Below are 14,683 nucleotides of genomic sequence, written 5' to 3'. Positions count from 1 at the left end.
CCTGCTATATACTTCAGATATGCGGTCCTTAAATTTCCGTTTAGCAGCTGGCACCACGCTGCAGTATGCTGGGCAGCGCTCTAACCTTGACCAAGGCCCCTTTAAAGAGTCCAGCTGCCTTAAGGCACATTACTTTACCTGCAGAAATAAACACTGATGCCTGATGTTCAACCCACCCCTACCCCCAGCCCTGTCTCCCCAGTGAAAACAGGAACAAACCCTTCATCCTTCCTAAGCAGATGAATGGAATCCCACCTTACAAAAGGGGATAAAAAGCTTTAAAAACAATCTTCTTGAGGGCAGGGCCCTTCGGCCCTATTGCCTAGTGCCCGGTACCTGCTCTGGAGATCCCTCCTCTCCGCCCTGGGCGGCTCACCAGGCGCTACTCGAAACCCTGTCTGCAGAGCATCTGAGAGCCTGAGGACATTTCCTGATCAGAAACAGCTGGCTCCCAAACCGCCCTAAAAGCCCACTGACAATTCTGCTGAAATGATTAAACAACATACTCTTGGCTATGATGTGTGAGGGGGAGAAAAATCCGCTCACATAGAAATGGGACACAAGGAGAAAGGAAGGGATTTAAAAGGCTTTGCATTACATTTTAAAAAAGAAAAAACAAGACCATTACCAAGTAACAGTTTTTTCACCCTAACATTGAGCATAAAAATAGGCTGATGCTGTTTTGGCCTAGCCGTAAGAATAAAGTTTCTCAGGGGCACGCTCCTGCCCTGTCCTCATTCACATGGCTTTCAGGAAAACCCTTTGCTCGGTCTGTCTACATGGACACCCAGCTTGAGGTCAATGCAGGCCAAGACCACACCCAGAACCAGGTATTGTCCCCTCTTCCCTACTGTGGCATAGTTTGTCTTATATATAAATGACTGTCCAAGGGAGAATCAAACACCCATCACTCTCATGAGTAATGATAGAAATGAGGCAGATTTTGGTTAAGGCTCTAAAAATTCAAACTCAAAATTAATTTAGTTCTCAGTACTACAGCCATTAGATTTGGTAGGATTACTTTCTTTTTCAGCCAAGTGGACACTGTGCCCTAAATGGCTAAGTCATATACAATTCTGACACCAGATAGTTAAAACTCAATTCTGCAAGTATTATGTGTCTGTTATGCATAAGAAAGGCACTCTATCTTACCTAAGAGAAGACAAAATTAACATTGATCTCATGAATACTGATTCTATGAAATTATAACTTTAGGACATAACTTGACCTGAAGTATAATCAGATGTTTGTTATAATACAGCTTATATTATCACAAGGGTTACTGATAACTCTATAGGTCAGTGCTTTTAGTGCAGAAAAGATGTAGCATGGGCTATGTTTAAATATGATCTAATGATAAGGATTTGGGAGCTATATTAGCCTCTCATGCTGTTTCACATTCATGTTAGACCTATCCACCTAAATGGTCAGCTTATTTATAAATGAAATGTAAATAAACTAATATATGATACATAAAACATTCACAGACAAGCATTCGTACACTCTTATCTCTAAAGTCTCCATTTGCTTTGGAAGCCAGAATATGAATTTAAAGATTCATTATCATTCATCATTTTCTTGGAACCCAGATATCTTTTCATTATCACTGAAGCTGAACAGATAAAAAGACAATATTTGGTCCTATCCATGGTTGGCATTAACAACATGAATAATATCAAAATCCTAAAGCAGCGACTGGGGGTAGGGAGGTACACAAACAACACAGGGGCAGAGGGACATCTGAGGCTTCCCGGCCAGTGTGCAGGTTTCGGGGGCACTCTGTGACAGCTGGGGGAGTGAGTCCATTCAAGCAGGCAGGGTGTGGGCGAATGGGTCCAAGGGCCTAATTCAGTATTTCCCTTAGGAGATTCACACACAACAGGGCTTGCATGTCACCTGGAACACATGTTCAGGGTCGGAGGCGACCAATCCTGATCCTGGCTCTACCACTCACCCAGCTATGCGACCATGGGCAAATGACGTATCTGGAATTTTTATTCTTCCCTAACATGGAGACATTGATACTTGTCTCAGATGTTCTTCTAGAACCAAATGATTTCATATTTATACCTGGCACGGCTCCTGGCATAAAGTAGTTACTCAACAAATACTAGCTGGGTTTGAGGCTCCCAGGAAAGATAAGAGAGAATTTAGACTTGGATTCCAATCCAGCTTAGGTCTTAAAACAGAGGCATCTTGGATCAAACAGGTTGCCAGGATGAGGCACAACTGCTGACAGTCCTCCTGCAACCTGAGCTCCAAGTGCCTTCAATTACTCTTGCTATGTCCCACCTCAAGTAGCCTGAGTTAGGAACATACTTGGGGCAAACAGGCACTCCTCTGGGCCATCTCACGCTGCACACCACCACTAAGGTAAACTGGCTATTATTTTAGGTGTGAAGTAGTGATACTTTGGGCCAGAATCCTTAGTGTCGTATTATCTGTGTGTCATTGTTTCATCTTTTGTAGTTATTTAGTTTCCATTTTCAACCATGTGTGTCCATTGGTTTACCATGACAGGATCACCTGGTTAAGATAACAAACTGCTAAACTCAGTGCTTGTATCTGAGGTTTTTCAAAGCACCCAGCAAAAGCAATGACATAATACATATGATTTGAGGACAATAACTATGATGAAAGAGTTCATAAAATTTACATGGTGGATGCTCAAGAATCAACCATTACGAAAACCACATACATTGAACAAAACCTGTTTTCAAACTAGCTATTCCATGCTCTCCAAAGGAAAATGAGTCCTACAAATAGTGTTTGACTTTTCTTGGATATGAGACCCCAATGAAAGCTTAATGCATCCATTTAAAATATTTACACTAAGTTCACTACTTCTCCCTTAGTGACATCTTAGAAAATTAACTGTTACACCCCTTGGGTCCTAGAATGAAAAAAAGATAAACAATGGTGATGGATGTTAACTAGACTTTTTGTGGTAATTGATCATTTTGCAATGCAGATGGAGATCAAATCATTACACTGCACACCTGAAACTGATGTTCTATCTCAATTATAAATTATATCTCAATAACAAAAGATAACAAACACACATGAAAGGTAAATCATTCTGCTCCAAGATGTCCAAATATACGATGCCGTGTGAGCATTCTTTTAAAACTATGGAGTAACCCACCTCCTTAAAGTTGTCAAATGCTGATAAAATGATTTCATGCCCGCCTCTGACAAGACAAACGGCTGCCAACAGTTCTAACACAAGGGCTTTTGTTCTGTCAAAATCAAAATAAGAAGAAAAAAGAAAAACAAATCAGTGAAAGTGACATGATGAATCAGCTGTTCTTCCTTCCTTCCCATATGGATATGATAATAAAATATTTGTCCGTGTAGGTTTTTTTCAAGTTTTACTAACTAAGGTATATAGTTTCATTAAAGTACATTTTAAAACATTTACTAACTTCTATATATGTGATTTATCTAGGGTAACACATTTGGAAGGCAGATTTCCCACTCCCCAAACTGCAAATTGCTCACTCATGAAAATGAATTCTGGGAGGGTTAGTCTTGTAGTCCTATCAACAGATGACTCCATACAATATAGTTGGAAAAGTTTTCCTGATGAGCTAAAGTCAATAGGAAATGGGCATATTCAGGAAAATAACTCGTTGGTTAAGTATCTTCTCTGGTTTAAGAGTCAGATATATAATATTTGCCAGGAGAGTTCAAAATCAAGTGAAATTGGTGTCCTGTATTTCAAATCTGCTAATTTGCAGATGGCTCCACAAAAATCTGTGACAACACAAGTCTCCATCATTTCTTCTTTGAATACAGGAGACCTGAAACAGACTACAACTGTGCTAATACAAGAATATTTTCTCTGACTCAAAGTAAAACTTGAATGAAATATTTTTAGAAGCAGAACCTTAAGAGATACATCCTAAGTTTTCAAATACAAAGTCAAAGACAGTATTGTGTGTCTTCATAATAAAATCACCTCAGTATTTCATCTTCTTGGAATAAAAGCTATTGCCAAGTGCTAAACAAAGACCATTCTGACAATTCACAATGTCCATTGTTTTAAGAAAAGTGAAGAATGACTTCCCTGCAGTGGAAGGTGGGGACAAAGAAGCATGACTCCTTGAGATTCTAGTAAACTACAGAAGTGACCATAAAGTTGCAAAACGTTTCATCAGGGGAAGATGAAATAGTAACATTTGGCTTTTAAATAGGACTTTATGGCTTGCAGTGCATTCTTAGTCAGAAAAGATCTAATTTATAATCAGATTTTTTAGTTGAATTAACTGTTTTCAGATACACAGTCTATACAGAGGTATCTGATCAGAGGGAATAACCCGTGTGAAATGCAGAACACCTCACCAGAATGGAAAACACACTACAGTAACTACAATAAACTGAGGATGACAGGTTCCTAGAGGTAATCTGCCATGCAAATAATAACTGGCACCGGCCTTCATAGGAAAGTGAATATAAAATGAAACCTGCATGCAGTTATTTTTCTCGTTTGTTGTTTCTTTTTTCATTTGTTAATAAATGCTGCATATGTAAAAAGAACAAGTGAAGTGTGAGCAAGGGATAGTGGTCTTAGTTAGCTTTCCAGTAACAAGGGGTATGGCTAAATCTGTATCCAGGCTCTCCTGTCCCCAGGCCTAATAATCTGGCAACCTCAGGCACTCTACCCAAGTTTGCTAAGTTTTCAAGGACACTGAGAACGAAGTCTTAAAAGCAATAAAAGCAAAGAGAACAGCTATGGGCTAGAGTTGTCACCAGTTGCTCACTCTGCCACATGTAACAACATAACTTGGAGGAAAAGAAAACTTCACAAAACCAAGAAGCCTGCTGGCAATCTTCATTCAGAGTCACACTTCAAAGTTTACAAACTCTACCTTGGTTCAGTGTTGACTAGCTCTCTGCTTTCCCTAGATGTAGACTTGCACATTACAAAGCAAACTTACCTGGGATTCTTGTTATTCAAGCTCAGCGCAATCTCATTGACAGCGTGTGGGTGCGACATGACCATGTTGAAGCCATACTGAAACGAATGTGCAAAAAAATAGAGCATCAGGAATGAATTTAAGGGACTGCACTGATGAAAAACAAAAACCTGAAGTTTCTACCTAGTGCAATGTACACCATCATGCATGCATTTATGTCTCTAGTATGTCAGTGTCCGAATGTATTTCTCTGTGAAAAATTTTAGGACTCATGACATTATCAAGGGACCACATTCCCATTCTTCATGAACGAACTGTGTGTTTCTCTTTATTTAAATGGTGAAAAGAGTCCAGCCCAGTGATTCTCCATCCTAGCTCCTCATTAAGATCATCTGGAAGAGTAAACAAAGCAAAACACTGATTCTCCAGGGCCTGCCCCAGGTCAATTTATTCTGATTCCCAAGGATTGTGGCCTGGATGTCTGAATTTTTTTGAAGCTGACTTCAATGTGCAGCCAGAGTTGACAACCAGTGTGAATCCCTTGTCTGGGCAGTGGCTATCAGGGCCAAGAGCCTAGGAAAACCTGCCTTGCTCTGAGGCATGTTACCTTATCCTTCTGTAAAGAGAAGCAAGCTCAATTACAGGCTCAAGAATCATTCTTGATTCTGTTGAGTTGAGGAATTTATTCCTTCTTCAAACTCACTGTCAGCTCGGGAGCTTATTTTCAGTTACACTAAGAAAATATAAGCAATCAGAAGAAAGCTTCCAAAAGCTCCCGCGGCCACACTGAGCCACCCACAAGGACCTGTGGCTCACCTCCTCACCTCACCCCCTCACCTCACCTCCTCACCTCTTCCTAAAGACGAACTCTCCCATGCTCTGACTGCAGGCTATTCGCTCCACTGCGTCCTCGGTCACATGCTCTCTCACCTACTCAACGACATCAGATGCTCCAGCAATTCTACCATCCCTCTTCATCATCATTTTCCCTCTCTCATTCATTACCATTAGCATAAAAACACAAAGCAAATTCTCTTATCCTAAACAATAAAAGCAACAGAAGCTCTCTTGATCCTACGACCTGTGTCCACCTGTTGCCTCATTTCTCTGCAAACCTCCCCGCGCTCACTGTCTCCGATTCTTTCCCACTGTTGTCTCAAAGCCACTGCAATCAGGCACTTGATCCCCACCACCCCAACGAAACTGCCAAAATCACCAATGACCTACATTCTGCTAAGGCCAACGGCCAGTTCGCTCTCCGCATCCCCTGGATTCAGTGGCGGCGCGGGCCAGACTAAGCACTCTCTTCTCCTTGACACATTTCCTGTACTGGGCTCCTGCCTCCCTGGCTAGTTCTCAGTCTCTCTAGCTAGTGTTTCCTCATCTCTGTGACACCCAAACTCAGTACCTCAGGGTTCATATTTTGGACCTCTTTGCTTCTCTGTCTGCCCCTGTTGGTCTCATTTCACCCCTTGGCTTTATATACCATCTCTTAATTCCCAAAACTTGTATTTCCAGCCCAGACCTTTGCCCTGAACTTCAGACTCGCATATCCAACCACCTATTTAATTAAGATCTCTATTTGGATGCCTATGGACATTTCCAAGGTAACATCCCTAAAACAGAACTCGTGAACCTGTCTCCCAAATCTGCTCATCCTGCAGCCTTCCCGTCTCAGAAAACAGCAATTCCATCTCACCGCTGCCCGACACAAACACCGGGGAGCACCCTCCACTCCTTACCACTTACCTAGTGCTTCTGCCTGAACCATCAAGATAAAACCAGAATCTAGCAACCTCTCATCATCTCTACTCCTATAATCCTGGTCCATACCACCATCAACATGCACCTAAATTAATATAACAGCCTTCTAAATGGCCCGCCCTTCTTTGATTTTGCCCCCACCCCACAAGGTCAATCCTAAACACAGAAGCCAAAGTGCCCATGTTAAAATCAAGGGTCAGATCATGTCACCTGTTTCCTCAACAGCTTTCCATAGCTTCCCACTCCTAGTAAAGCCAATGTCCTTACACTGGCTTTATTACAAAACCCTACCACTTCAGATTTCATCTTCTAACTCTTCTTTCTTACTCATTCGGATCCAGCCAACCTGGCCTCCCTTCTGTGCCTTGAGCCCATCAGACTTATTCCTGCCTCGGGCCTTTGCACTTGCCCTTCGCTCTGCCTAGAATCTCCTTTCCTTAATATCCCTTACCTGTTTTATCACTCAAGTCCTTACTAAATGTTATTTTCTCCACAACATTTGTCTGGCTGGCCTATTTAAACCTGAACACACATTTTCAGCATTTCCTACTGCTCTCTCTGATTACTTTTCCTACAGTACTTAGTTTTCTGAAGCCAGTCTTCCTGGGTTCAAACCTGACTCTACCACGTAAATTACTTAACTTGCTCTGCGTCTCAGTTTCTGCGCCAGTAAAATGGGAAGAGTAATATTACCAATCTCACAGGATGGTTTGAGGTTTAAATTAATAGGTTTAAAAGCCCTCTGCATTTGCTTTCAGTTTATGTCATCATTGTTATCTGAAACACTATATATTTTGTCAAATCTGTTTATCATCTGTCCCCCCTCATTAGGAAGTAAGGTTCCCCAGGGCACCTATGTATTTAATAACGGTTTCCCTGTGCTTATCTGGCAATGCTCAAAAAATTAAAAAGTTGATTGAAAGAAAGAATAAATGCATTTCCCCTTCTTAAATTCAATTCAGCACCCTTATGTTGGGTTCAAACTCTAATATTGATCCTCTACTTGTGTATTTCTTTTCCATTTCTACTTGTAGTATCCATGTCAATGGAAATCAAATCCTATTTCTACATTTGAATTGTGTTTTTCTAGTTCTCATTCCCAGTTTGTTTATCTGACTATAATTTTTATCTCATTAAATCAGATACTCCAGGCTCTAACTTGCACTTTGCCGTTGGGATTAAGCCAACCTGCATGCTGTACTGTCTCTCTCCTAGAGCTTCTCAGAGTGAGGGGTGACCTGCATCTCAGCCACATGGAGGAGGAACCGGCACCTTTCATAATGAAACTTCCAGGTGCTTCTCACAGAGATTCAGAGCCACTAAGTCCAACAGACAGTGACTGTAAGTCCACCACACAACCCCTAGAGAAACACTGAGCCACCCAGTATGTGAGTCCATTCCCTCGTGATGTTCTGAAGTTGCTCCACTGTTCCCACAACCAGAGGCTCGCACTGTCTTTAATGGTCACAAACATTTACCAAGTAACCTAGACAAGTTTGTCACTGTAGGAGAAAAATATCTTCCCTTTAAATACATCATAAAATATAAATGCTAATTAAAATAGGAAGACAATGCGTGAAATCTTCAACATTGGAATGAACTAGTCCTTTCTTTTTCAGTACAGTCTCGTTAAATCTTGGTATTAAATTCAATTAATACAAAGAAACCAAAGAGAACAAGATCTTGGTCTGATGGATTCACATTTTTTTAAGGGATCAGAAACAAACATACCTGGTAATTCATGATGGCACGTAAACACATGATACAGACGTGTACGTCATCTTTCTTACTCACTAATCTTGAATTTTTCAGAGTTCTTCTGCTTGGCAAAGTATTATATCTACAAATAAAAAGGGAAACTTCTATAAAACTGTAGATTGTTTTCTTAGCAAAGATATGTGCACTGAAAAAACGAACACTGTTCTCTACCTGTACCTGCACCTAAACAAGGATTGCAGGTCAAAACCACCACCACTAAGCCCATCACTGCAAAGCTATTCCACAGACTGTGAGGCCTACATGATTCTGTGTAATGATCATCATCTCATCCAACCAGATACCCACAGATAATGAAACTCAACTCCACTCACAGCACATAACAAATCAGACTGTACATGAGATTCACCAGCAATCCCGAGCTCCTTATCAGCAGGCCAAGCTACATTTGCAGAGGTGATCTGAAGCAACACGCATGCAGGCTGCACTTGCAAACCAGTGAAGGGGTGAAGCTTCGCTTATGTGTAAACTTCGCTTATGTGTAAACTTCAACCTGACCCAAGTTTAACTCCATCTTCCCATTACTGCTCTCAGGCGGGCCCTGCTTGGAGTTTAAGCCAAGGCAAGGTCACACATTAGCAACTTTGATATCAGTGATATTAGACCTTCATAGTATGCAAAACCATAATAGTATGCAAATATGTCCACACCCTGATCCCTCACCTAAAGCCTGTAGGGCAGCTGAAACTTAGATGCAAGTATGCTGACATTTCCCAGGATGGGAATGCTTCAATGTTAGGATTCCTTCTAGAGACCCTGTAATGCTCAATCTTAGTTATCTAGTCTGGAGATTTATCCGAGGCTGCAACCAGTAAGAGGTGACAGTGTAAATATGCTGCATGGAGAAAAGATGACAACCCTCAGGGCTTCAATGTGAACTTTTTTAAATTGCCTCCGAGCCCAGTTTTCTCTCAACTCCAAGCCTGAAATATAGGCAAATTTCAAAAGTTGTCAACTACTTCCCCTTGGAGAGAGTAAATGACAGAAATGCTCCACAAAATAAGCTATAGGTCTTCCTTCTTAAATTGAACTAATTAAAAAATGTAAAGAAAATTGTGATCAATATTAACTGCTTTCAAAAGGCTCACAGGTGCAGGCTAAGAGCTGAAAACTGAATTGACAGGCTTGTCTGAAGCTGTTCAGCTGAAAAGCCCTTTCAAATCTCATTTCCTACTCAAAACCAATAGAACAGAAGACTTTTTTTTTCACACAAACCTACTAACAAGCCAAACAAATTTTTGAAAAGCACTTCAGTATATCACTTGCCTCAATATACCTGAATGTCTAAAACTCAGTTGGCTCATTCTCATGCTAAGTAGAACATTTTACCCGAGCACTTTCTGCCTTATTCACACTTGGAAATAAAAGGTCAACAACGGAAGCTGGCCTAATTCAGTTGTGAGTGCAAAAGTACAGTTAAGGAGACAAATTCAGGGATGGGTGTTAGTGAGCTGAATTTCAACATCTCAGATTCATCTGTAAGACGTGTCACTTCCCCATAACCCCAGCCTGAGTATGACTGTGAACTTCACGGAGGTCTCCCAGAACTGGGTGCTCCCTCAGACAATAACCACACAGCAAGTCTGACCCAAATGTGTGTGACCTTCGTAGTGCATGTCAGAAGTTCTTTCCCTTCCTCTACCTTCCTGAATTTAGTTTGACCTCAGTTTTGTACTTCTTTAGTGGAATCACTCATGAGGTACATAATAGTTGATTAGAGGGATAGTTGCCACTTTTAAATGAAAGCAATGACTACTAGTGTAAAACAAAATCATCTAAGATCAAGCTAAAAAATGTGATTACAAGGGAATCAATTGTCCTTTGCTAAGTTATACTGATGTGCAGCAATGACTGCAGAAGACATATACTGACCAAAGCAAACGATCTTTAAGGACAATGACAGAGGTCATTCATTCTGCAGTCACATACTTCTTCTGCATCACTCCACATAAATTTTAATAATTCTGGCAAGCAGACCAAATTTACTCACTTAATAGGGGTTCCTAAGATATGTAAAATAACATAGCAGATTCCTTCCTTGTACTTTTGAATCAAGTTCTTCAGCTACATTGTAATAAGACTCTCTAAGAAGCCAAAACACCTCTCTCATTTCTTACATTATTTGCAGAAACCAGCAAAAATTAATTAATTATATTATTCCACTTACTAAATATCAACATAAAATGCTTCCATTTGTTGTAGTAGGTGGTGAATCTCAAATATATATTCTGAATCAACATTTAAAATGTATTTAACATGAAATAGGACACGCATACTTGTCAATATTTAAAGAGTTTTTAAGATGTGTAATAAACAAAAACATTTTATTTGCTAATGATATTCTCTTTAAAAGCGACAGAGATAAGCTTTCTTCTCAAGTGTATGGTATTTAATCTAAAATTTATTTTTCTCCAATTTTTGGGTTTACACAGAAAACAGACTGGGAATTAAAGGCACCATTTGAACATACTGTGTTTAAAATTGTAGCATTATAATAAATTAAAAAACACCACTACAGCCAATAACATCATAGCATGATAGCTGGAGATCTATGGTGACATTTATACCGACCTGTCCTGACACTGATAAGAAAAGTGAAGCCCAATGAAGTTATATCCACACAGCAAGTAGAAGGAAGACACGAGACCACATGAGACCCCGAGTCTCCTCACAGCGCAGCCACTTTTTATAGGTTGTTTATCCTCCTGGCTCACTGATGACCTGTCAGGCTAACCTGTGAAAAAGCTACGGCCGACCACCCTACGTGGTGGCGAGCTCCCTGCCAAATTCATACCCTGTCATCCTGCTGACACTTTCTGCTTTGGTCCTGTGACAATGTCATTCCCCAATAGCTATTTCACCAGGAAGGACGGAGGCTTCATTTTCTATGAACAGCTGCATCTGGGCATCTCCTTCAGAACCAACCCACTTGGTAAGCAGAGCTTTCTTTTTAAATCTTTATCTTATATCACTTACCATACAAGTGAGGACTTTTTAAATAGGAAATTGTGCTCTGTATTTTGGAGTTCTCATTCTAAAGGAATTTTCTCCCATTAAGTAAATTTACAACTCTTTGCCTCTGCAAGTACAAAGTATTTGCAAAGAATTTAATTTAGAATCACTTTTAAATCTCCAAGGCTAGATTTTAAGGATTGGGCCACAGATTGCATGTACGTTAATCTACTCTTCAGCATGCACATTTTGTGGAATTTGGCAATCTAATTAGATATCTGATTTATTTGCTTTAATTATCACCTAAAACTTATCACCTTTATGCTTTTTGGACAAGTTTCTTTTTGGATAAGCTGAATTAAATTCATCTCAGATGCACAAACTGACACTACCCAAAAACCTCATCCCAGTGGAGCTGGTTTTCATAGACCCCCAAGGGATCTAAAACACCAACAGAGTTAGGACTAAGAACAATTCACTAGATCCACTTAACCACAATAAGGCTGCCTAGACAAGGTGAGCAGTCTAGAAAAATGCCTCTGATGCTCGCCACAGCCATAGGAGATAAAACCCAAACCACTTGTTTAAGCCCCAAAGTTGCCTTTATTAAGTATTCACTCATCATGCTAAACTTGAGGTGCTGAAGGAAAACAAAAACTAAAGATGTTGTTTCTGCTTTCAAAGACTTACCATTTAGCTTAGGAAGCAATAGGTAAGTGTATCAATAGCCCTGGTATTGAGATGTGCTCTGTCCCAGGTCACCCTCTCTTGCAATGCACATTACAATGTGTATTGCAACCCAGTCCACACACCTGCACAACATGGTACAGAGATGACAGTCTCCTCTCAAAGGAAAACGCTTTTGATTTGCAAAGCATATTTAAAATCCCCATATTGTCAACCTTTTCTCAATCAAACCAAATTTGACTGAGTTAATATAGACCTCCTGATGGTAACAATCTTTAAGCATATGAAAGTAGATTTTTAAATGGGGCTCTGATTAAAGAAATAAACATAAAATGAATGGACAAATTGAGAGGTAACATGACAGTGAACAGAACTGAACATGAAATATTACCAATGCAGATTTAAAACATGCCCATCTTATGGCCCTTTGATGCATTATTTTTGTCTACATTTTAAATTTTCTACAATGGAAGACTGTTACTTTCCAAACAAAGAGAAAAAAGTTGTAAAGAACAGCAAACTCTTACAGATGGTCTAAATTTAGATCTGCTGGAACACAGAGGGCTAACCAGGAAATGTGATCATAGTACTTTTCCCATCTCCATCATCCTACAGAATGTTTTCTCAAAGGCCTCTTAGATGGAGAGGTGGCCCTGATCAACCATCATACAATTTAGGGCTTTTGTGATGAGGCCAAGTTCCACAACACATGTAACAAAAGCACCAAGTATCATCAGAAAAATTAGGCTTTCAAAAATCTATTCCCTGGTGCTCCAAATAATCAAACATCCAGATGGACAACAGTTTCCACATCAATGAGGGTAATTGATCAGTGCCACAAAACTACCAAGTGCATGAGTCACACTGATTTCCCTTAGACAGGGCTGAAAAATCACAGCAACAATTAAAAATGTGAAGAGCTGAAATGAAAGTAGTCATCACGGCCGACTGTATGCACAGCACTGATGTATAACATGTTCACACAAGGAAATACGCCTCAACATACTGTCTTTGAAAGGGTACATAAGGCAGCTCCGTCCGATGCTATACCACAGCCCCCCAGGCTAAGCTAGCTTCACCTCTCGCCAGCATTGACCACCCTCGCTTAGCTGTCTGACTACACCTTCCACAAAGACCTGAGCTTCACAGGGATTAAGCTGGTGACTCAGTAAGAGGTATGGTCGCTTCTGTGGTAAACTAACACACTTGGTAAGTGTTCTGTTACACAATTACATGAAGTGAAACCAATTACTGTAATATTTTCTTACTGAAGCTATTATGAAACTTTACATAAAAACAGAGACTACTTAAGCAAAGCCAGATTGGAGACTATCCCTCCAGTTCACTGTGGTGCATTAACAAGGCCCCAGTGAGAGGCAGCCTAGTTTCTCATGGGCTCCGGCGGCTCACTGAGGCAGATGAGCCCTAGTCCTATGCCGTGTACTGTCCAGAGTGATCCCAGATTCTGCTAACAGCTAATGGTGTACATTTCCGTAACAGAGACTTGAAATCAGCTTCTGCACTAATAGTTCTCAAATCTTACGGTACACTGCAGCTTGATCTAGTTAGAGAAGGAGGAAGAGGGGCTTGGAAGGAACCTCAGTTCCATTCTGCTCCCTCCACTGGCCGCCAGGCTGAGGGTGCTCACTGTGATCATGGAGTTACTGGCTTTCAAGGCTACTGTGGAACTGGAGAAGGAGGGGTGGGTACAGGGCAGGTGAAAATGCCATGAAGCCAGCTTTCCTGCTGCTACCGAGGGTGCACTCATTTGTCCTGAATAGATGCTCCCCAGATTGCTACAAGACTAGCTAACTTCTAGAGCTCTGAAAAAGTTAATTCTGGCCTATTTTGCCAATTTTTCCACTGCTTTTGTGGGTGACAGCATTTACAGAGGTCTTTACTCCACCGTTTTCACTGACATCCACACCAGACCCTTAGAGGTCATTTTCTGCCTAACGCAGTCATTCTGAGTACATGCACCAATTCCTTCAAGTTAACGGGAACAGGTCTAACGAGGTCCTGAAACAATTAGGTCTCTCTGGCGACTCCAGGCAGGTTCCCTGAGATGTGAGGACGTAGAGAACTCCCTCAGATTCCACGGGAAAACACGAGGGAATGATGTCTTTACGGAGGGGTTGTGACCAGATGCCTGGACCACTGGGGCACCCCACCTTAATGCTGTCCTGAGCGCCTGTCTTTCCCCACACAGACACGCAGAGCTCAGGGGTTCTGTGTGACTGGCCACAAAAGAGGGGTTTCCCGGAGGCACAAAACACCCCTAAGTCTAATTTCCTGCCATTTGTAGGAAAAATAATGAGGAAAAGAGAGTTAGGGATATTTTTTGGAATCTCAAGAGTTTTTAAGGAAATGCTGTTTTCTGAGAGGCATTTGGTCAGAAACCTTGCAGGGAAACTAACTCCACCAAATTTCTCAGGCCCTTTTCTCCATCATCTTTGAGAACTGCCTGCTGTCCTGTCAAGCACGGAACTAGAACTAAACCGCTGCCCTAGCATTTGAAGGCGAGACACCACCTTGGAAGAGCTGCCAGTTAGAATTCACAAATTTCTGTGACTACACAAAGAAAC

General features: G+C 41.0%; 1 protein-coding gene across 14 annotated transcripts in view; it reads right to left on the bottom strand.

The window, feature by feature from the left end:
- The window catches only part of FMNL2 (formin like 2), a 281,458-nt gene that overhangs the window by 54,734 nt on the left and 212,041 nt on the right, over positions 1–14,683 (bottom strand). For all 14 annotated transcript variants that reach the window (XM_073241458.1, XM_073241460.1, XM_073241465.1 and 11 more), the window contains exons 7-9: positions 8,415–8,523; positions 4,941–5,017; positions 3,146–3,239 (exon numbers count right to left, since the gene is read on the bottom strand). In XM_073241458.1, coding sequence (XP_073097559.1) covers positions 3,146–3,239; positions 4,941–5,017; positions 8,415–8,523 — 280 coding nt within the window. The remainder of the gene's footprint in view (positions 1–3,145; positions 3,240–4,940; positions 5,018–8,414; positions 8,524–14,683) is intronic.

Source organism: Manis javanica, chromosome 7 (genome assembly GCF_040802235.1).
Source record: "Manis javanica isolate MJ-LG chromosome 7, MJ_LKY, whole genome shotgun sequence".
NCBI lineage: Eukaryota > Metazoa > Chordata > Mammalia > Pholidota > Manidae > Manis > Manis javanica.
Note: the sequence above shows the minus strand (reverse complement) of the source record. Positions and strands in the feature narration are given on the sequence as shown.